Genomic DNA, 24093 nt, shown 5'->3' on the forward strand with positions numbered 1-24093 from the left:
AGCCTTGCCACATTGAAAGCAAACTTTGTATGGAGGTTCTTCAATGACTACCATCTTCTCTGAAGTAAATTGGTGCTTCCAATAACAGAAATGTCTTAGTGCCATGAAAAGCCTCAGGTTATTAAAATACCATAATCTGTAAGTCTCCGAAATATTTGAAAACCATTTGTCTATGTAAAATATATCTCTGTTGGGCCTTGAAAACATACCTAAATGGGCCAGAAATTTGTTTGTTAGGTGACTAACTACTAACTTGCATTTCTTAATTATCCTAAATATTCTGCAATAATAACTTTCAATGACTAGAAATTTAAATTTATTACACCTGTACAGTTAAATGAGCTGTATAGCTATAATAGCTTAAACAAAGGTAGAAACATATATATATATATATACATAACTATATATATTATAACAAAAATAACCTTAAATTTGTTTCAATTTACAAAAATATCTTAATCAAAAATAGAACCATATATTAGTATTTTCTAACAAAATAACAGTTTGTATTTGTAGTTTGTATTTCAATTTGTATCAACATACAAAAATTCATATTAATGTAAAATATTTGAGATTAATAGTTATTTTTTAGTTTAAAGTAGATTCAATAACCTTGCCTTATATACTATCGTTGTTTTTGTTCTTTTCAGAAAGAGATCCTTGAATCTAACCTCTCTTGTTTAGTTTTTTTCCCTTACCATGACCAGTAATAATTTGTAACTACCCTTCCCCAAATAATGACAAACATCCATAACCTACTGAATGATCAAAACCACCCATCACACCTCTTGGTAATGTGGGTGTTATATTGTCTAAACAGCTTCCTGTTTTCTGGGGCTTAAGTCATCTTTAGGGGAACCTGAGAAAATTGGGGTAAATGTCAAATCTCGGAAGAATTTGCTCTATTTTTTTTTTTGGTTATTTAATCTCTGTTTGATGGGAAAGTGTAGAGATTTTTATCCAAAGTTTTGGCTGAATTGTCTGAGGCTGGACCAACTCAGCTAGCAGCTTTGAAGTTGTTTTGAATTCAGAATTTTGAGGGAACTGCAACAGGGGCATTTTGGGAAGCTGACTCACCTGGGCCATTTGTCTTTATTGGTGTCTGTTTTTTCTGTTTTTAAGTCCATAAACTTTTAAAGGTAACACATATGTCTGAATTAATCCAAGTATGGAATGTTGTGGTGTGTACAAGTCAGCTAAAGATGATTTTTTGGTTTATGTTTGAGCAGGTAAAAGGCATCTGTCAACTTTATAAGTCTGTTTGGCCTGCATAACCAAACCTCTGTCCATGCCATATGAAAGAATGACATATAAAAAGAAGTCACGAGGACTCAGTAGCCAATGATATTCGTCATGTCTCATCCCGTCTCAGAGCTGTTCCCATGCAGAGGCATCAGCATACATGTTAACTCTTCTGTCGTCTTTTCTGGTCTTCCTCTCTCATGCCTGCAGCCAAGATTCTGAGGAGGTCTCCCTTAGGCAAATCTGATCTCTATTAGCTTTGAACAAATCCACTGGTTTTCATTTCCCATGGAAACAAAGGCAAAACCTCTCCCCTAACACAACACATTCCCCTCTTTGAACTTTTATTTTGAAGCCAAGACATTAGTAAAGTATCTAGGCTGGTGTGTTGTAGTCCTTTCCATAATCCAGTGTCTCTCAGCAGCTGTGGTTCTCTGTTCATTAACATTCAAAAATTTTACAACTAACAAAGCACAATAAAATGTCTAAACTTCATGTTATAATACTTTCCATCCTTACATGGCTTATTTTTTCTATATTACTTTTTTGTAAAGGTTTTATTTTATTATTCTTAAACTATTTTTCTTTTACGATGGTCTATATCCATTTTTATTGTATCTGTTTAACGGATTTCTCAGTCCAGACCCCTTTAATGTGCACCTGCAGCCTTCTCTGACCATATGAGCCAAATCTTAAGCCTGCCGAGGGGCTCCGCACAGGGCACTGGCTGGCACAAGCCGGCAGACAGCCGCTGGAGCTGTGTCTCTTTGTGACATGGCCTGCCTGAAAAACTGTGGGACTAGGAAGCCACATCTGACTCCGTGTTTGTGTGTTTGGATCTTTTTTGTTTTTTTAAGCTTTCTCAGGACCTATGTGGAAATACATGCCTAACATTGGCACCATATGTAACCAGTCTTGCTGTTCCCCTAGGCAGCTCCCACATAATGATACAGACACTAGTTATTAATTATGAAACTTTGGCCTATAGCGTAGGCTTGTCCCACTAGCTCTTAGAACTTAGGTTACCCTGTTTTTACTATTCTATATTTTAGCATATGGCTTTTTTTGTGTGTGTGTATGTCCAACTTGTTCTGCCTTTCCTGCTATCTCCTCGGTGCCTAGACTCTTCTCTTTCCTTCTTTCCCCAGAAATCCCACCTATACCTCCTGCCTAGCTATTGGCCGTTTAGCTTTATATTACACCAATTACAGAAACAAACCGTCACACAGAGTTTATAAGCCAGAAATGTTGCAGCGTGTTTGTTCCCACAAACAGCCATTTTGGCTAACCCAGATGAGGCTAGAGAGACACGGGAAGTAATGAGGAGAGGCTTGGAAAGATTCACAGCTTTAATTTGGAAAATGGAGAGGAGGGTCAGCTGATCATTTCTCCAGAGTTCTATGGCTCTATCAAGCTTATACCCTAATATCTGAGTATATACTTAACTTTATTCGTTAAAAAAATAAAAGTAGCCACTATAAGCACCCATACCTCCAAAGTAATATAGCTCATACATGAAGATGAGGTGATTTCCAAGGTCTCTACCTCAGCTTTTAATCAAGAGAGATATCTCAGCTGTTATGGGAGCAGACTTTCTTACAGAAGGTTCAAGTAAAGATCCTAGCACTCCAATCAGGAAACTCACAAACACCTATAACTCCAGGTCTGTGGGATGTGATGCTCTCTTCTGGCCACTGGGAGCTCTGCACTCTCATTCAGAACCCCACAAACAGACATACAGACAGACAGACAGACAGATAGATACACACATGCATGCACACATGCGTGCACACACATACACACACACACACACCTTCACATAACTTTAAAACTAAAAATGAAATCTTAAATCATGTCATACTCTTCTCAGAAGGTATAAAGTACCCATATCCTTCCTTTTAGTTTATTACATGGTTAGAGTATACCTTTAAACTGTTCCTTCTGTTACTATAAAATACAGCTTTTCTAGAATATTTGTATTATATTTTGAATATTAGAAGGTATAAAGGAATTATTGGGTTAGTGGATTCCTATCTTACTTCTTCTTACATACAACATTGGTTCCCTAGCAGTTTAAAGTCTTACCTGTTACCACATTAATTAATGATGACATTAAAACTGACACATATTTTTATTTTATGAAGATTATTTATGCAGTAATTAAACAATATTATATACTTGTGCCATTTTTAAAGCTAAGTTTTTATTTGTAAGATTTATCAGTATTTGGATATACTTAGAAAAGCTAACCTAAAAGCCAAAATTAAAGAGGTTTGGAAAATCACAAAATGCCAGGAAAGACAATTCAAAATGTAGCCTGACACTTTATAATCTTGGCACAGGCAAAGTCCAAAACTGGCATTATCACCTAAGGCTGATGGGGATTCTGAGCAAAGCAGCTTTCATATGTTATCCGTGGAGACGTGAAAAATAATTTTTTGAGAAAGTTGTCTGGCCTATCTATAAAACTAAAAATACGTATACTTTTGAAGCAAATAAATTTGTTCTAGAGAAACCAATATAGTAGAAGTTGAAGCATCAAACAGCTGCAAAATTTATGCATAACCATTAACATTATACGAAATAAGAAAATGATTTTAAATAGAGACAAATCAGAGGAATAGATTGCACAGAAATTTTTAGTAATAAATGCTTAAGGGAAAAACAGTGTAATGGGATCTAAGCACCCCTGTATAAATGTAGAAAGTTAACGCTAAGACACCATGTGAAACTGTGACTTAGCAAAATTCTGTTAAAATATTTTGGATATAATATGCTCCTTAATGCATTGGAACAATCCACTTTAACAGTACTTGGCATAGTTTTGCATTGAGCTGAGTGTTCTTCATCTCAAAGATGACAGAATTACTAGCCTCAGGAGACACTTCTGATATACTCTTGGCTTCTGGGAGCATTGCCAGTTTCTGAAAAATAAATGTGAAGTGTGTGAAACGTGTCTTAGGTGATAACCTTGTCCACCCCTCCCTTACCTCCCTGTGTCAAATATCCAGTTTTGGGTGCCAAGTCTTGGGATGGTGTCCAGGTTGTACCTACCACTTGGGATCTACTGCTCCTGTTCCTGAGAATGGATTTCTCTCCATCATGTTTCTTTGTGTACACAAATTCACTTGCCATGTCCATGAGAGTCATTGCTGCCCCTAGCTTAGGGATGTAGACGCAGCATGATAGCTGAGGCCCCCATCTTCCTTAAATTGAAACCTCCAGTGAATGGCTTTTGGGTTTCCTCCTACTATGGAACCAAGGTCTTCTGAAGGTGTATGGGGAGTGGGGACAGAGCCGAGGAAAGTATATACTTTATGTTTCAGGTTGCTCTTGTGTCTCTCTGTTCAGAAGCCTTGATGGTAGGCTGATGAGACACAGAAGCTGTCTTACCTTGTTCACTGGATGTTCACCACTTGGGTCTAAAACGTCCATCTGTTTGCATTGACTTACAAAAAAGTATATGCTACCAAAAAAGCTTAGCAAATCTGAAGACAGGACTCTAGATACATCGAATAGGAACTATTTAACCCTAGTATTTCCCCAAATGTTAAAGTTTTATTTGTTCAGACTTATGCTTTCCCCGAAACTTTTGAAATGACCCTGAGCAAGCTTATTAGATTATTTACTACTTGATATGAGAGTAGAAGATAGAACGTTCCCTATTAAACCTCACAAGAGTGCTACAATTGTAAGAGAAAACTCCAAAGATGATTGGGAATAAATATGTCTGGATAGGAGATGTTAGTCACCCCGTACTTCTTACAGCATTTTAGTAATAAGCCACTCAGACACACTTGGTTCTTTTTGCCATGTTTTTGAATTATATTTTCTCAAGCCTTACTTCTCACTGTGCTGAATCAATATAGAATTATTCCTGGAAGCAATTAGGAACGAGTGACTCCTACCTTCCTCTCAGAGTACTCACAGTCCCCAGAAAATTACTGGGTCATGTTGAAACAGATAAGACTAGGTTCTATTTATTGCCTCTTAAAGAAGTCATGCAAAATAACTTTAAATAGAGCAGGAAGGAGTCATATAAGAAAATGTCACAATGTTAATTCTAAACTAAGACCCATTTTGCTGTTCTGTGGAATTTCGTATAAGGAGTGTCTGTCCCAAAAAGCATGTCAAGTACTGAAGGAGAAAAAAAAAATTTTTTTTATTGAGAAAAGGAAAAAAAAAGTATCCGCCTCCTCCCAGCCTCCCATTTCCCTCCCCCTCCTCCCACCCTTCTCCCCCTCCCCCAAACTCCTCTCCCTCTCCCTCTCCAGTCCATAGAGCAGTCAGGGTTCCCTGCCCTGTGGAAAGTCCAAGGTCTTCCCCCCTCCGTCCATGTCTAGGAAGGTGAACAACCAAACTGGCTAGGCTCACACAAAGCCAGAACATGAAGTAGGGTCAAAACCCTGTGCCATTGTCCTTGGCTTCTCATCAGCCCCCATTGTTCCGCATGTTCAGAGAGTCCGACTTTATCCCATGCTTTTTCAGTCACAGTCCAGCTGGCCTTGGCGAGCTCCCACTAGATCAGCCCCCTTGTCTCAGTGGGTGGGTGCGCCCTTCGTGGTCCTGACTTCCTTGCTCATCTTCTCCCTCCTTCCGCTCTTCATTGGGACCTTGGGAGCTAGGACATTACTATAGTCAGGCCTGTGTATATCTCATAAGTTACACTAAACACTCACACTTTATTCAACACACAGGTATCTATTAAAAGAACATTAGAGGTCCCCATAATTGTTGTTGGCAGCGAAATAAGCATGAGAGGCAAGTAAGACCTTTCAAAGGATTACAGGGTAGAGGCATACATCAATGTTCTCAAATCTGCAGCTGTCTACAAGCCAGAAAGAATGTTTTTCTATACAGAATCATGAATTCTGGATGTGGAAAATCAATGAGAGTGTCATCAGTTAAACACCGTGAGCAGCATGATGTCTTGAGCTGGGCACCTAGGCACATGCCAATTACTCAGAAAGCTGAGGCAGAGCACCACAAGTTCAAGGCACCCCTTTGCCACATAATTGACTGAAGGCCAGCTTGAGGTACAGAACGAGTTCAAGATGAGCCTGGTGTACACAGTGAGACTGTCCCCAAAAACTCTTTTGAAGGGAAGAAATGATTTCTTAAGCAAATCAGGAAATCAAGAGCATTCAGCAGCATGACTTGCCTGTGAGAGGAATGTGAGTCTATTAACACTTCAGGGACCAATCTGTGGGTGTGGGTGCAAAAGTCAGGGTGGAAATGTAGGGGCTGAATCTAGGAAAAGAAGGTCAGAGGCAGGGTTGGGCAGATGTTCGGGGCCTTGTGTGTACTGCCAAACAATCCGATGTGTCTGTTCTGGTGGTGATGAGTTCTGTGTTGGGAGGGTAACTCTGGTACCAATCAGGAAGTGCTATCAGAGAAGGAAAAATGGTTACTAGTGGGAAGGTCGGGGCAAGGTTTTGCAGAGGTGGTGAGATCTCAGATTCAGACACTGGGGCAGGATGTGGAAGGCCCAGAAAAGAATTGATGTGTTTAATTTAGAATTGATGGAATTTAAGGTAATGGCAAGTGGAAATAAAAGGAATGCCAAGCTAAAGATGACCTTCTGAGTGCGCTACACCTTGGATGATGAAGATGATGGAAGGAGGAAGGAGTATGTGCTTCTCTCTCTCTTCTCTCTCTCTCTCTCTCTCTCTCTCTCTCTCTCTCTCTCTCTCTCTCTCATAGGAGATGATGAACACAGAGTTGTACTTGTTTCACCCAGTGTATATTACAGAACTCAAAGAAAAATATTCTCTGTAACATGAGAAAGTTCAAATGGGAATTTAAAACTCATTAGCAGAGAAACAATAACTAAGGCAATAAAGAAAATTTAACAGAAAAATTGAAGTTAGGGTAAAATGGTAATACATGTAAAGAAAGAATGTGGACATAGGAAGAAAAGGCCCTGAATTCCCAAAGACCCATTGTCAATCTTCTTGTATCTTAAAGACTACTGGGACTTGTCATATGTGGAAAATGCTTCAGAGCACAGATGGCTTTTGTAGCATCCCATGTGTAATGTCCACGGCTATGAAGATATACAATTAATATTACTGAAGAAACTGGAGTTTTCTGCTTAGGTTCTTGCTACTGTTAATAAAATAACTTAAAAAATGGACTCGAAAGGAAGCATGACAACAATTTTATTAGCGATTTAGAGAAAAACTAAAGGTGGACAAGCTGTAAATCTTGCCAGATGTCCAGAGAAGAAAGACTAAGGGAGAAAAGGAGAGAAAATCCCTGCTGTTTGTAAGTAGTCACAGGGTGGAAAGCCTTGGGGTGGGGAGTCGTTTTAGATACACAAGTGAGGTAGCCCAGAGCAGTGGAGAAGACATGCCCAGGCTTTACAAAGTGACCAGATGGAAAAGAGATAGAAAAGGAGGCGAAGGAATTGTTAGGGTTCAGATACCACATGGTGGAGACTCAACAACACTGCCTGATTTTGATGATTAGTATTACAGCAACTTAGCTCAAGCTGGAGTCACCTGGGAAGAGGGAAGCTCAATTGAAGAAAAGTCTACATCAAATTGGACCTGTTTCTTGACGAATCATTGATGTGGCAAGGCCCAGCTTGCTTTGGGCAGTGCCAACCCTGGGCTTGTGTCCCAGGTCTTCTTAAAAAGCAAGCGGAGCAAGGCGTTAGGAGCAAGCCTAAAGGCAGCATTCCTCTGTAATCTCTGCTTCAGCCCTGCCTCCAGGTCCCTGTCTTGGTTTCCCTCGGTGATGGACTGGAGTTTGTCAGCTGAAATAAATCCTTTTCTTCCTGAGTTGGCTTTGGTGATGACATGTATCATAGCAACAGAAAGCAAATTGGACATGGCCAGGAGGGATGCAAGCAGTTGCAAGGGGGAAACACTTCAGAGAAGGACACTTGTATTATCTCATTAAGGGGATAGTTATCTTCTTTTTTTTTGTTTTGTTTTTTTTAATTAATTTATTTATTAAGGATTTCTGCCTCCTCCCCGCAACCGCCTCCCATTTCCCTCCCCCTCCCCCGATCAAATCCCCCTCCCTCATCTGCTCGCAGAGCAATCAGGGTTCCCTGACCTGTGGGAAGCCCAAGGACTGCCCACCTCTATCCAGGTCTCCTAAGGTGAGCATCTAAACTGCCTAGGCTCCCCCAAAGCCAGTATGTGCAGTAGGATCAAAAACCCACTGTGATTGTTCTTGAGTTCTCAGTATTCCTCATTGTCCTCTATGTTCAGCTAGTCCGGATTTATCCCATGCTTTTTCAGACCCAGGCCAGCTGGCCTTGGTGAGTTCCCCATAGAACATCCCCATTGTCTCAGTGTGTGGGTGCACCCCTCGCAGTCCTGATATCTTCTTACCTTCCTAACATGGCCTTAGTATTTTCAGGAGTGGTTTCTTGGTCAAGTGATTGACTGACAGGGCAAGCCAGATTGACTCTTAAGGGAGGAGAGAATATCACTGAATAGATAGGAATATCATAGCTCCACCCAGAGCAAGAGGCAGATTCTATTCTTGTCTGGTTTTGGAGTCTCACTGTGTAGCCTTTGCTGGCCTGAAATGAACTATGTAGAGCAAGGTTAACCCAAATTTGTAGAGATCCACCTACGTCTGCCTCCTGAGTGCTGGAATTAAAGGTGTACACCATCATGCTTGATGTGGGATCCTATCCATTTAAGCAGAAGGAACTAGCTTTCCCATAATGGAACATTTACATGTGAGTTGTCCACAAAGCTCTGATACACAACCGCAATAGTCACTAAGGCTATCGTGACATTCCCTCAAGAGTTGAGACTCTAAAATCATTTCGGAGATGGGCTGAAAATGAGAAATAGATATAACCCTTACCGCCATGAAATCTAGAGATTCAGTTCCAAAAGTGTTCAACAGATGAGAGCAGTGTAAGTCACAGCCTGAGACACAGCTTCCTGACCTTGGTGCTCACTTAGGGGAAAAGAGATAGTGACCCTGAACTCCCGTCGGGAATCCCTGGCTCTTGCCTAGTCACTTCTGGCCACAGACAAGAATGGACCTGCTGTTGTCATGGTTCCTGCCCTAACCTACCCACTCATGTCTATCTCTCATCCTCCTCATTAGCATAGGTGGGTTTCTGCCAAACTAAAACAGTTTCCGCCTAACTTAACAGTTATCATCTTATTTCCTCTGGAGATTTTGTTGCTTGGAATTTTTAAACAGCCTGAGCTTTAGCTTTTAAATTTTTCTTAGTTTTAGTCAAATGTGCCTTCAGGTCCCACCCAGAATACCAGATCACATTTTATTTCCGCTGCCCCTCCTTCATTGCATTTAGTCACCACATGTCCCCAAGTTTCTCTTGACTCTGAGTCCTTCTCAGAATTACCTTCCCCCTACCCTTATTGCCTTGACTGCTTTGAGAACGGGTGAGCTCTTTTGAGGTCCCTTTAAGGGAATTTGTTGATGTTTTGCTCAGTATTAGACGGGCTGTTTAGTTTGAGGGAGAATGGTCACAGAGAAAATGCTTTATCCCATGCTCTCAAGGGTATGCCCAATCATGCGTTATTGCTGAGGTGACCCTGCTCAGCTCACTGAGATAGCCCATGTCAGGTTCTGCCACAGTAAAATCTTCCTCTCCTTCCCCTTTCCACACTGGGCTGTTGGGAGAGATATTGCTATGTATGAGAATTATACATAGCAATAGTGTATTTTTTATGAGATGTCCCCCAAAAGTCTTGGGCATTTGAATACTTGGTTCCAGTTGGTGGCTGTTTCAGGGAGGATTAGAATGTGTGATTTTGCTGGAGCAAGCGTATCACTGGAGTAGGCTTTCAGGTTTCAAAAGACTTGTGCCACTTTGAGTAAGCTTTCTCAGCTTCCTGTTTCTGGTCTAAGATGTGAGCTCCCAGCTGCTGCATCGGGCACCTTGTCTGTCTGCTGCCAAGCTTCCTCGCTGTTAGGGTTACAGTCCCTCTGAAACTGTAAGCCCAAAATCAACCCTTCCTTCTACAGGTTGCTTTGGTCTTGGTGTTTTATCACAGTGATAGAAAAATAATTAAGACCAAGATGCAGGGTAATACCCTGCTTTTAGGATGTGAAAGCTATCTGCTTTACCTAGAATTCTACAGGAGATTTGTTTCTCTATCCCCACTTGTTTATTAACATACGGGTATTGGGGGAATAACCTAATATTATTTTACTTGTTTTGTTGTCATGGACACTAGTGGCTCTTTGAGATATTCAGTACTACTTTTTATTGTTTTATCATTTGATCTTTGTTTTTAGGCTTTCTAAGAACTTCCTGGGAATTTACAGTTCTTGAGGCTCATTTTATATACTTCTTTTCCTTCCATCCCTAGCCCCAAATCAACAGTTTCCTATGAGCTTGATCCCCCCCCCCCCTTTTTTTAAATCAGGGAATGGTATTGGAAACCAATCTCTGGGTAGGGCATGCATTCCATTTTTAAAAAATTCAGATTGCTGCCACGTTGACTTCTGCTAAGGTGTTTTAGTTTGGCAAGCATATTAAATGTCTAAAATTTTGCTAAAGAGAAAAGTCTTCTCTCAGACAGAACTCATGTATGCCACCAGTTATAGCTCAAATCAAGTTTAACAAATGACACAGGCATATTAAAATGTTATGGAGGGAACAGTATCAAGCCTGCGGAAGCAACCTCTTCATAAGGAGTTTCTTGCAGGTAATCACACCTGCCTTTTGTGTTAAATTTCTACATAGTAGGAAGATTCTATTTCGCAGAATATGAAAATAACGTTACTTCATCAAGCTTCTGAAGAATTCTGGGAACTCAGAATTGTTTCCACAAACAGTCTCCGTGGTCTTCCTCACAGCATCCCATAGGGTGGCTATCTGAGGAAGACTAAGAACAGCAGGGAGGGAATGCTTTGAAAATTCCATTCTGAGATACAGGAGTTCCAGCATCTGCTCTGAAGAGATACGGAGCCATAGCAAACACCTATGTCCAGACTCCTGGCATGAAAAACCAGGCTGGATTAGATTTCGCAATCATATTATACAACTTGTTAAGGATTACAACCTCCTGTTCAAATGTCTGCCTTAAAATTAATGCTAAATGCTGAAATCTTTACCCCAGAAACACCTTCCAGTATCTACAAAGCTTGGGTTAGAAGCTGTAAGATAAATAGGTCTTCTCTGTGGAGTGGCACTGACCAAGGTTAATCATGGGAGACATGCTCTCTGATCTGCAGATAAATGAGGTTGAGGGTTTAAAAAAGAGAATTGGTTTATGTAGCTTGAGAGATTGGAGATAAGATATAGATATTTGCACATAATCAATACTGAGATGGAATCAAGTATAGAACCAAATTTATTGACAAACTTTTAATGGGCCTGTGAGTGTAATGTCATCACCAGGACTGGATAGAAACAGAGCAAGTAAGATTCTGATATTTAGTGAGAATTTTGCAGCTTAGTTCTAAAAAAGAGCAATTCAGAGAAAATGGTGAATTAGTTTCACATATTATAAAGCGATATAAGTATTTAAAAGGCAGCCATCTTGGGCTAGGAGTACAGCGCCAGGGCGAAGGACATGTCCACACGCGCAGCTAAGGACGTGTGTGTCCACACGTGCAGCATTCCCAGTTCACCCCTAGCTCAGAATAAGGAAACTAAACAAACACACACACACACACACAAAAATGGCCAAGAAGAATGCACAGAACTAAATCAAATATCTGTAATACTTCACCCTAAAGGAAAACCAACTTTACAAAATGTTCTAATCATGTCCTCAGGGAAGACTGTAGCCGAATAGCTTGAATGAGGAATGAGGTACCCTAGACCAGTGGTTCTCCACCTTCCTAATGCTGTGACCCTTCAATACAGTTCCTTATGTTGTGGGGACCCCAACCATAGAATTATTTTTGTTTCTACTTCATAATTGCTACTGTTATGAATTATATTGTAAATGTCTGTGTTTTCCCATGCTTAGGCAACCTCTGTTGAGGAGCTGGTCCACCCCTCAAAGGGGTCGTTACCCTGTAGCCTGTGTTCTTGATGGACATTCTTGGACCACCCGCCTGCAAATAAGGATGTAGAGACTTACTATTAATTATAAAAGTTTGACATTTGGTGTAGGCTTGTTTCCAACTATCTCTTATAACTCAAGTAAACCTGCTTCTATTAATCTAGGTTCTGCCACGTGGCTTTTACCTTCTCTCAGTATGGCACATCTGACTTTTTCCTAGTCTGCTATCGAAATCCCATGCCTAGATTCTGCCTCTTCCTCTCTTTCCTGGGAAATCTGCCTATCATTGCCTGCCTAGATATTGGTCATTCAGTTCTTAAATCAATCAGAAGGTGCCTTGGCCAAGATGTATCTTCACAGAGTACAAAAAGACTATCCCACAACATGTCCTGCAGGTTGAGAACTGCTTCCCTAGACACTGAGGGATGAATCTGCTTTCTAAGCCATAGAATGTGAGTCTGTTTTCCTGAGTGTTGGAAGAAGACTTTTCTAGATGTAAGGCATTTGGAAGCTGTTTTTCACTTTCAGCTTGTCTTCTTTAATCCATAGTAGCTAAGAACCAAAATATTTATTAGTGTGTCTTCCAAGGACTAGTGCTTTTCTCACAGTTTTCCATTTTTTTAAATTTATTTATTTATTAAAGATTTCTGTCTCTTCCCCGCCACCGCCTCCCATCCCCCCCCCCATCAAGTCCCCCTCCGTCCTCAGCCCGAAGAGCAATCAGGGTTCCCTGCACTGTGGAAAGTCCAAGGAACCCCCACCTCCATCCAGTTCTAGTAAGGTAAGCATCCAAACTGCCTAGGCTCCTACAAAGCCAGTACGTGCAGTAGGATCAGAAACCCATTGCCATTGTTCTTGAGTTCTCAGTAGTCCTCATTGTCCGCTATGTTCAGAGAGTCCGGTTTTATCCCATGCTTTTTCAGACCCAGGCCAGCTGGCCTTGGTGAGCTCCCGATAGAACATCCTCATTGCCTCAGTGTGTGGGTGCACCCCTTGCGGTCCTAAGTTCTTTGCTCCTGCTCTCTCTCCTTCTGCTCCTGATTTGGACCTTGAGATTTCTGTCCGGTGCTCCAATGTGGGTCTTTGTCTCTGTCTCCTTTCATCGCCTGATGAAGGTTAATATTAGAAAAGGTTAGCCTTTTCTTCTTTTATTCCCTCCTTTCTTCCTTCCTTCTTTTCTTCTTCCCTTCCTTCTTTCGTGCCTGCCACCTGTCCACCTGCCTTCCTTTTCTTCCTACTTTTGTATGGTAGATATGGCTGTGGATGTTCATCCGGGTATGTGCCTGTATGCCTCTCAGTGTGTGTTCATGCATGCATTTGGAAGCCAGCGTTCAATGGTGGGTGTCTTCCTCAAGACTCCCTACCTTACTTTTTGAAATAGGGTCTGTTATTGACCCTAGAACTCACCAATTTGGCAAGGTTGCTTTCTAATTAGCCCCAGGGATGTGTCTCCTTCTTAAGCCCTTGGGATTATAGGTGTGTGATGCTTGGCCTGGCTTTTATGCGGATGCTAGGGAACCAAACAGTGCTTGGTGAACAAGCACTCTACCTACTTAGCCATCTCTCTGTCTGGGTCTCTCTTTGCTTTTAATTTTGCTTTATTTTATTTTTGCCATGCTTGAGATTTAATCTAGCAAACAGGTCGACTTTTGATTGAGTTCTAATTACTTTTCTGCTGCACACATTCAATTATTTGCTTATTTAAATATTTAACAAACACATAACTTTTCTTTAAATATTACAACCGCTAGATAGGCATGGACATTCTAGCAACTAATAAAGCTCAGTTTTGCTCTCCTGAGCTCATATTCAAACCAGGGGGAAATTCTGGGAGGAATGATATATGCCTGTAAACCCAGCACTTGGGAGGCTAAGGCAAAAGATCAGAGTTCAAAACCCACCAAGGCTACATAGTAAGATCTTGTCTCAAAAAACTAAATCAATCCAAACCAAACCAAGCCTGACAGACCAGCAAATAATATTAAATGGGGAAGACAGAAAAGAAGTGACTATATAATATAACAAGAGGTAGTAAATGTTGTGAAGAAAAATAGAGCAGGTATCAATATAGTATTATTTGGGTTTTTGTATATTCTGTTGTTTCCAGCATGTGAACTTCTCCTTCCTTGGGCATAAACAGCGTCTACACAAACGGTGCTAGAATGAATGGCATTATCTCACAGAGCTCTAGTCTCTGGGTTATATCACTGATCCTGCAGATTTTATCAACGAAGGAAGCTATTTGTGAACCAGGAAACAATTGTTTGCTTTTCATGGCAGCCTGCCTGTGGGAGACGGAAATGTTCTAAAGGCAGCCTCATTCCTGAGGGTAGATGCTTGTTTAATAAATAATAAATATATAAATAAGTGAAATTTAAAAATCATTTTTAAAATTGAGATGTCAACTGCTTTCTGAGCAAGCTCTGAGGAGGAAGGAAACTATACACTGTGTTTGTTTCTGTGTGAATTCGTAAATGGGGACCTTCACACTTTCTTCTCAAATCGTTTGGAACAACTGGTTCTTCCACAGCAGGCCCTGCTGTGGTGGGGAGCAATGGTCACCAGCATGCCAGCTGGGAGGAGAAGCCTGCTGAGTGTTTGTGTTTTCGCAGTTTTGAGCTGGAGAATGGGACATGCACATCCTGTTGTTTTTTTTTTTTTTCTAGAACTTTCCCTATGACCTCTCTACTTAAGACCTTGGTTAGTTTAAGCCATGGAGGCTCTGGTTCATTGTGATGGAAGAAGATTATTACTCACCTAAAAAATAGTCTAAGGAACGTTTTGACATTTAGTTTTGAGAGTAGGTGGGAGCCAAGTTAAGGCTTGCAATGGCTGTGTACATGGGTGATTGAGGACGAGTTTCTTCCATATTTAACAGACTCCACTTGCCAGCAGCATTGCTAATAAAGGGCTTAGCACCCGGTGAGCACCTAGGGTTGCCTGATTATACCTACTACAATCATTCTTTCCTTCAAGTCCCTAAAGGGAAATAGACACGCTAGGTAGTAACTAAAAAAAGACCAAAACTAGATAATATTTTGTTGTGGTTGTTGTTTTACTTGTCTGTTTATTTTGGGTGCCTGTCTGTCTGTCTTTACTTCTAAAGTTTGTACAATCCTTGTTTCTAGCCTACAAAGTTGTCATAAGTAAAATATAAATTAAAAGGTATGTGGCATCAGAAGCGGCGTCGCTCTGTTGTTTCCCTGTGTTTTGAAGGGCTAATGGTGTCAAGAACACGGTCTTTAGACCTAGACTTCCAACACTCAAGTCCATTAACCAGATGGAAGATGTTGGGCAAATTACTTAGTTCTTCTGTGCTTCTCAGAATATCCATATCCAGTGTGGGGTCCTGGGTGAAAAGTTATTAATACAAGCATTCGGAACAATATGAGGAGCATTAGGGTACTTAAGAATTCCTAGCTGTTGGAGCTAGGAAGAGATGGCTCAGCAGTTAAAATGCTTGCTACTCTTGTAGAGAACTAGAGTTTAGTTCTAAGAACCCATGCTGGGCAGTGTATGAAGAGTTATGACTCTAGCTTCTGGGGAATCCCGTGTATGCTCCGGACTTTTGAGGGCATCTGCCCACATGCATATGTATACACACACACACACACACACACACACACACACACACACACACACACACACAGAGAGAGAGACAGAGAGAGAGAATAATAATCAATAAATCTTAGAACAATTTTCAGCTGTTTGCATCCCTGTTTATTGCTGCCTTTCATAGCTACTTCCCTGTTGCTGTGATAAGACACCATAACCAAGACAACTTATAAAAGAAAGCAAATAACTGGGCTTACTATTTCAGGATGTTAGAGTCTATGGCACAAAAGTAAAAGCGTGGTGCTAAGAACAACTGAGTGCTCACATCTTGAGACACAAGTATGAGGCAGAGAGAGAACACTGGGAATGACACAGTCTTTTGAATCTTCCAAGCCTGCCCACGGTGAGCCACCTCCATCAACAAGGAAACACCCGTCCTCCTTCCCAAGCAGTTACACCAACTGGTAACTAGATATTTAAACGTATGAGCTTCTGAGGGCCATTCTTGTTGAAACCACCACACTACTATAGCTTATATATTCATTGTGGATTTGAAACCCATATTCCAATTTAGTATTCTAAACCACATAGAGTCTATTTTTCTTTTAGGCAACAACTCAAGGAACCATCTAATTTACCAAGGACTACCACCAACTGACCAAATATCAATGTCCCTAAGATCTTTCAACAAAACCAACGTAGCTAATGAATATATTTAATTCATTAAAAGTTAAAACATGAGCATCAGTTTGTCAAATGATGATTATTGGAATATGACATACCAGTACGGTGTGGGAGGTCCTTCTGTCTATGTGTTGCTTTTATTGGTTAATGAATAAAGAAACTGACTTGGGCTATAGCATGGGAGGAGAAAGGCAGAGTTAGAGAGAAGTGATGGAGCCGGGAATTTTAGCTGGTAAGCCACAACCATGTGGCGATACACAGATTAATGGATATGGGTTAAATTAATATGTAAGAGTTAGTCAGTAAGAAGCTAGAGCTAATGGACCAAGCAGTGATTCAATTAGTATGGTTTCTGTGTGATTATTTCTGGGCTAAGTGGCAGGGAACCAACAAGCACCCCTTCCCTCCATCACCAGTATTTTACAGCAGCAGAGGAAGACAGCCTTAGAACCATGTGGAGGACTCCTAGCACCTCCCCGAAGTCTCGCATGCCTCGCAAGATATAGACCTAATGTTACTAGGGTTTCCAAAAGTGGCCGAAATCTGGTTTTTCAAGTGTGAGTCTGCTGACGTTTGCATTTGGCAAGTATTTACCTATTGTCCTGGGCAAGCACAATCTATTCAAGGATTGAGCATGTGCCCCCATGCTTCCCACTTGTGAGCTCTGCTCTGAATGTTGTGCTTGTATCTGCTAGTAGGTTATACTGTCCTCTGGAGGATGGTGGTCACCAGGGCCCCCAAATAGTGCACTAGTTTGGAATTCTACTAAGTTATGAATTTGTACCTGAAATGTTCCAAAACTAAGAATAAATATCCTTTGCTCTGTAGTAAAAGTTTCTATTTTCAACATGGCTCCTGAGTGTCTGTGGCCAAATTTGAACATGTATTGCCTCCTGAAACAGCTAACACTTGGCGTTGTAAAGTCAGGGAGGATAGCAAGAACTGGAGGAGGGAGCTGACTTCCGAAGCAAGAGAAAGAAATGTCGAGAAAGTGAAAACCTTACTAAATATTTAAGCTATAGAGATTTGGGAGGTTGGCATTGAGCTCAGCTAAGGAAAGGAATTTTGAATGGAAACAGTAAGTACTCTTTTGGCTTAGGTAGCGATAATTAGGGAAGACGTATATGAAGACATCTCTTGAAATTCCTGTTATATTTTACTCCATTTTAAAAGAACATTGAAGGGCTAGGAGCCTTTTTTGAATTATTAATTTTTAAGTTGAAATATTAATTGAATATTTTGGGGAGACGAAGGGTCACCTTACGAATGCCAAGAGACTGTGTGATATTTTGTAAGTTATCCTCAAATCTTTTTAATGTTTTAGATCCTTCAGATAGAGAGATGAGGGCACTTACTGCCTGGCTTTTTCTTTCTATTTTCTTCCACATACCCAGGGCAAAATTCTGCTCATTGAAAGTTCTTAATGAGTTCCTTTGAATTATTTAAATGTTTCTCAATTTTAAACGTTTATGACTGAAATGTGTTTCTTTCTACCAACTCTAGAAGTTGCCAAAATGAAAGGAGACACACCTCAGAGGAACTCAGAATACACTCTGGTTTTAAGAACCAAACAATGCAGTTCTTACTTTGAAATCCCTCTCTCTTTGCATATCCTTATCTTCTTAAAATATTTATTTGGGGATCTTATGACAGAAGGCTTTTTTCCCTAGGGTTTCACTATTTCCTGAACTAGACATGAAATAAAAACGCATTGTATTTCTCTTAGAATTCAAATCAAAAGATGTTGGCTGACAAAAGGCCACTGCTTTGTTCAAAACAGAGGATTAGAAGCATTGCGCTATACTTGGGTTTAGTTCCAGGAATTGCTCTGAAATTGTCTTCAAAGTGAGGGGATGTGCAGACAGCGACTCCATCTTCCAAGCCTGAGGCTGGCTTGCTGTTGCATGGATGAGCTTCTCTGTCCCAGCTCATCTGCTGAATTCACCCCTGCCTCTTTGATCGGCTGTGCTCTCTTCCAGTATCTTCATGAACACGCCAACAGCACAGTTGTGGGATGAGAGCTTGACTTCGGTTGTTTAGATCATTTTGTTTGCCAGGAAGTTTTCCCTTCTGGCAATAGACAGCCCAAACCACAAAACATAGTCCAGACGGCACAGGGCTTGTCAAATGAAAAGTACTTGGTTGGCAAAGAGTGAAATTTCACTACTAATTATAGATTCTTCTCCCTTATTAGTTCTTTTATTTGTCCGGCTTTTCTTTGGAAGCACGATGTTTCTACATGAGAAATTCTCCTGAAGGAAACATGAGAGGAGAGGACTTTAAAGAAGCTGGTGGCCTCCCTAGGCTGTTTAGAAGCCATTAGGGGTGATGGAGGAGACAAGTGGTGACATCTGTGTTTGTCTCATGATTCACAATGGAGACAATGTGCACAGAAAATATTTTTAAAGCTAATTTTCCAAACAAAATGTTGGGAAAATTTCTCAAACTATGTTAGCTTGTTTATTGTGCTCCACTCCATCTTGACTCTCTGGATGTACTTGTTTTGTTATTACATTAACAATTGAAATACATTTCTTGTGTTTGTTTGTTTTCCTCTGAGAGGTGATGCATTTCCTATTCCCACAGGGATTCTCCATCCAACAAATATTTGTAAAGCACCAATTCCATGTAAGGCATCTCAACTTAAAAAAAAAATGGAAAGAAAAGAAGAAATGAATGGGCTGGAGAAATGGCTCAGTGCCAAGAACACCTTACATGCAAGCAAGAAGACCTGAGATCTGCACCCACACTCTTTAATAGAAAGAAAGTGGGAGGTGGCCACTCATGATTGTAAAGCAATGTTGTGTTAGAAGAGACAGGAGGACAATTGAGACTTTCGGGCAGTGGGCACAGCTCCAGGTTCAGTGTGAGATCCTGAATAAGGTGGAATATGATGGAGAAGAAAGCCCTTCCCCCCACTCCTGTATCTGTGCCACAAACATATATACCACACACACACACACACACACACACACACACAAATACACAAGAAGAATAAATGAAAACCAATTTACATATGACCATAAATAATAATCCGTTAACCAGAATTCACTCTTCTAAGTTGACAAGCTACTGTGACAGGCTCGTGTGACTTACTGGCAAAGGATTTTTGTCCTTGGTAAAAGCTGAAATATTAGTTGCTTCAGTTCGTGTCATGTTCTGAATTTTCAACTCCACTCCAGCATCTGTAACTAGACCACAGATTCATTTTTCATGAAACCTTTGAAACTTTTATTAATTTTACTTTCTGTCTAGCATATTCTTTTTTGGAAGAAGTCTTATGAACTTTTTTAAAAACAACAAGATATTATATATATGTATATATATTCTAAATTTAGCATGCAAAAAATTTTTATAAATATTTTATACTTGAATTTTCTCTAGATTACAATGTTAAAAATAAAATGGTAAGCTTTTGAATTAGACAAAGTTGAATTTTAGTTCTTCTGAGTGTTAACATTCTGCTATAAACACTGTCACTTGTGTTTTAGCGTTTAAATAATTACATTTCTCATGGAAGGAGCTAAATGTTGTTACGTTTTTAGGTGATCTGAACTCCTGGGATGTGTTCATTTGCCTGCCTTCCAGAGAAGCCGGTGGGAAACCCTGCATACCCAGGGAGTACATGTGTCGACTAAGTCTACATCAAAAGGTAAACACTGTCAAAGTATAAAGATATTTTTTTCAATCCTATGGATATTATTAAAAAGGGAAAATTTTAGGCCTATATATTGTTGTTTTGAATTCTTTGGGGAAAGTTTCATAAAGAGTTAGTTGGCTTCCTATCACTCCAACAAAGTGCCTCGGATAAACCAACAAATAAAGAGGGAAAATCTACCTCTGTATTGTGAAACTGACTCACAGTTTCAGAGCGTAAGGCCATGGTTGTTTGGCCTTGCTGACCTTGAGCTAGTGCTGAGGCCACACATCACGAAGTGAGTGTGTGGTGAAGAAAATCGTTCACCTTGTGGTATCCAGGAAGCAAGGAGACTGAGGAAGGAAATGACCAGGTTCCCAATATTTCCCTCAACAGCTTAGTCCAGTGGTCTAACTTCCTCTAGTGAAGCCAGGCTTCCCAAAGATTTCACCAGGTTCCAATAATAAACAAGTCACTGACTAACCCTTTACTCTATGAGTCTCTGGGGGCACTGAAGATACAACATGTAATCCCATGCCTTATAATTCATCTTATAATTTAGAAACAAATTTTGTGTTGTTTTTAATATAATCTCCAGCTTGAGCTCTTAATAGTTTTTTTAACTCATTAAAGCACAAACTTTACCTAGAATTATGTAGCTTATTGCATGGTGCTTATCCTTAATTCATTGATTCATAGTAGAAAAACATTTCCTATATCATTGTACTGACTTTTTCAAACTTAGCATATGCCCTCGTGAGCTTTAGTTGCCATGGTGAATCAACCCACAGTCCCCTAAGAGGAAGCCTTGAGTGAAGGATTGTCTGGGTCAGATTGGCTGTGTGCATGTCTGCGAGGGATTATTTTGAATATTAATTTATAAAGGCGGTCCTAGCCCTGCAGGCTATAGGCTGCAGAATCACTAGGTAGATGGTCATGAGATGTATTAGAAAGCTATCTGAGCATAAGCCCACGAGCTAGCCAGAGAGCAAACCAGCAAGCAGCAGCATTTCTCTATGGTTTCTGCTCCAAGCTCCTCTTGTCCTGCTTAAGTTCCTCTCCTGATTTCTCCAGAAAGTCTCCTGGAAGTATAAGTTGAAATAAACACTTTCCTCCCACGGTTGCTTTTGGTTGGAGAGTTTTATCACAGCAACAGAAACAGAACTAGAACATCATATTAAATTGCAAAAAACAAAATGTAATTACTTTCTCAACTTAAAACTGAAATTCAGTATTTACTGTCTACAGTATGTGAATGTTCATAAGTAAAGATGAGACGAAAGCTTGCCCAATGTGCCAGTCATTATAATAGATGAGTTAGGTATTGTTGATACTTGTGACCAGTCTGGGAGGAAAGGGAAAAAACCCAGCTGGTTTTTATCTCCTAACTGAAGCTGCAGTGCCTACCCTAATGACGTAGTGGCACAGACAGGCTAAACAAGCTCATTTTTCTTCTCATTTTTTTTTTCTTGTAACTTTTTACTTCTTTGACCTTTAGGCTGAAAACTTTCTTTTTGTGTGTTAGGATTTTGTTTTTACAAAGCCAAAGTTTGGTCTTGAACTCACTATGCAGTCTAGACTTGGCCTAAAATTTGCAAAAGATTTCCTGTCCCAGCACCTCCCACTCCTGCCCCAGCATTGAGACCTTTGTATATCTGAGTCATTTCTTCTTTTCATTCCTCCTTTCCCCTTTCCCCTCCTCTTACTTCTTCTTTACCAGCTTCCTCCTCTGTCCCCTCCTCTTCCGCTCCCCTCTTTCTTTCTTTTTTGAACGGCCTGAGATCCCTAGCACTATCTGTAATCACAGCCATTCCATGTCTGTTTTCACCACACTCTCTCACCTTATGCTTTATGACACCACTACCCAAATCTCAACTACCCTTTATCCTTAAAGATTCTCAAGTCTGCAACTAACCTTCAGAGCAGTCTCCCAGGCTTCAGACTTGCGCATGCCTCTCTACCTGGCCTTGATGCCCCACTGATGCCTTAAGCCAAGCTCCTTAGCCATTATGTCTAGTCAGTTATAATATGCCCAAGTACTCATTCCCCTCTTAGATTATAATCTGTCCTTCATCTTCACACCCTCCCTCTTCTTTACTAACAAACACACAAAATAAGTACATAACCCTGAAATAGTCTGCAGAGAAGCTAATAAAAGAACCAAGGAGAGGGAATGAAACGCTTAACAAGAAAAAGATGCCTGGGCTCCTAGGAACTAGCAAGAGCCAAAGATTCTTACCGCTTCTGGTCACAAAGAGGTAAACAGAAGGAAGGGCTCAGCCCTGAGCTACTGAGAGCCAAGACACCCGCTTGACTGGAGGGCAGGCAGTTGTTAACTGAACAGCATGTCGGCATGTCATGTCGCTGTACCCTACCATAGGCCTGCAGAGAGGGTGAGAAACAAAACTGCTCTCCTCCCACTCTTCAGTTCCTCTTCCGTTGCTCCCATTGGTCCAACACAACAGTTAGTCAGGAAGCAAGCATCTTTGCGATGTCATCCATAAAAATTAGCCTGCTGGAAACAGCAGGAGGGGGGTCTAGAGAACAGAACAGTGAGTACTTAACACAATTAGCTGTCAGGCATTCTCTGTACCCAGAGTCTGCCCAATAGCACCCTTCTCTCACCTTCATTTAGCTCCAGAATCATACCAAGTGATAAACTAATTGTCTTTCTCTAAACACCTATGCTGGTTTCTATCACATACCTTCCTCTCCTTCATCCTTCCACCTCCTTTTCTTCCCTCCCTCCTTCCCCTCCTCCTTTTTATCTCCTTGTTCTTTTCCTCCACCTCCTCCTTCTCTTTATCCCTTCCTTAATACCCTTTCTCAGTCCTCTCAAGCTCTGCTATTTTCAATAAGGAGGGGCTTTGTCTTCCTGACAATATCTTTTCAGTTTGTCACAACCAGGAGAAAAATGTGCTATGGTCAAAGCCAAGGATGCTGCTAAATACTGGTAATGTTCACACCCAAGAGTAATGAAGCCCAATATAGTGTCAAAGCTGAGAAACCCTGAGGACCAAAGTCTCCAAGATAAACTCTTGCTCTATCACACATCACCTAAAGGATATCATCTCAATTAATCTCTGTATTCTTTGGTGTGTTTTAGTAAAATATGAAGGAGTTAGACACCAACTTTAAATTCTCAAGAAAGTCACAGGACACTTTGTGGTGAGGCAGAACCAAGAAGCATAGCAGACATGCTGGGTGAATGTATAGAAGGAGGGTGCTGGGGGGGGGGCGTTAAAAAGTACAGGGTCTAGTATTCTGAGATTATATGTCCATGCAGAAAATTATGGAATTAATATAGTATTTCCCTAGGTATCCTTACTCACCTTGCTCTACAGCTTAGCAGACTAAACAAACACGATGCATTTATCAAGAACAATAAGTTAGCATCAATTCAAACTATTCACAGAATTACAGGCAGTACTTAGATATTTTTAAACATATGCCATTTCTCTGTTTCAGGATTCAATCTAACACCCTTGTTAGATAGAGTTTCAACCTGTCTCGGTTGTCCCTCCCGTGTGTTTCTCAGTCCTTTTTTCCCTTAATGGAAATGACATTTCTGAAGAAAATTGATTAGGTATTTAGTAGAATGTGCCTGGATTAGATTTATTTGACATTTTTTTTCACAAAACTATAGAGTTTTTTTTTTTTTTGAAAGAATGCCACTGTGGTTATTTGAGTGAGAATGGCCCACATGGGTTCACATATTTGAATATTTGGCTCCCAGTTTGTGGAACTGTTTAAGAAAGATTAGGAGGTGTGGTTATATTGGAGGAGGTGTATCACTGAGCAGATTATATTAGGAGGTGTGGTTATATTGGGGGAATGTATCACTGGGCAGACTTTCAGGCTTTGAAAGCCCACACTCGGCCTTGTCTTTCTTTCTTTCCCTGCCATCCTCACTGCGGTCAGTATGTGAGCGCTCAGCTACTGTTCCAGGGTCATGCCTGCCTGCCACAAAGGCCATGAACTTACCCTTTGAAATTGGAAGCGCCCAATAAG

General features: G+C 40.6%; 1 protein-coding gene across 3 annotated transcripts in view; it reads left to right on the top strand.

The window, feature by feature from the left end:
• The window catches only part of Cped1 (cadherin like and PC-esterase domain containing 1), a 277882-nt gene that overhangs the window by 46745 nt on the left and 207044 nt on the right, over positions 1–24093 (top strand). For all 3 annotated transcript variants that reach the window (XM_075953492.1, XM_075953493.1, XM_075953495.1), the window contains one exon: positions 19991–20097. In XM_075953492.1, the coding sequence (XP_075809607.1) occupies positions 19991–20097 (107 nt within the window). The remainder of the gene's footprint in view (positions 1–19990; positions 20098–24093) is intronic.

This window comes from Microtus pennsylvanicus, chromosome 19, assembly GCF_037038515.1.
Source record: "Microtus pennsylvanicus isolate mMicPen1 chromosome 19, mMicPen1.hap1, whole genome shotgun sequence".
Taxonomy (NCBI): Eukaryota; Metazoa; Chordata; class Mammalia; order Rodentia; family Cricetidae; genus Microtus; species Microtus pennsylvanicus.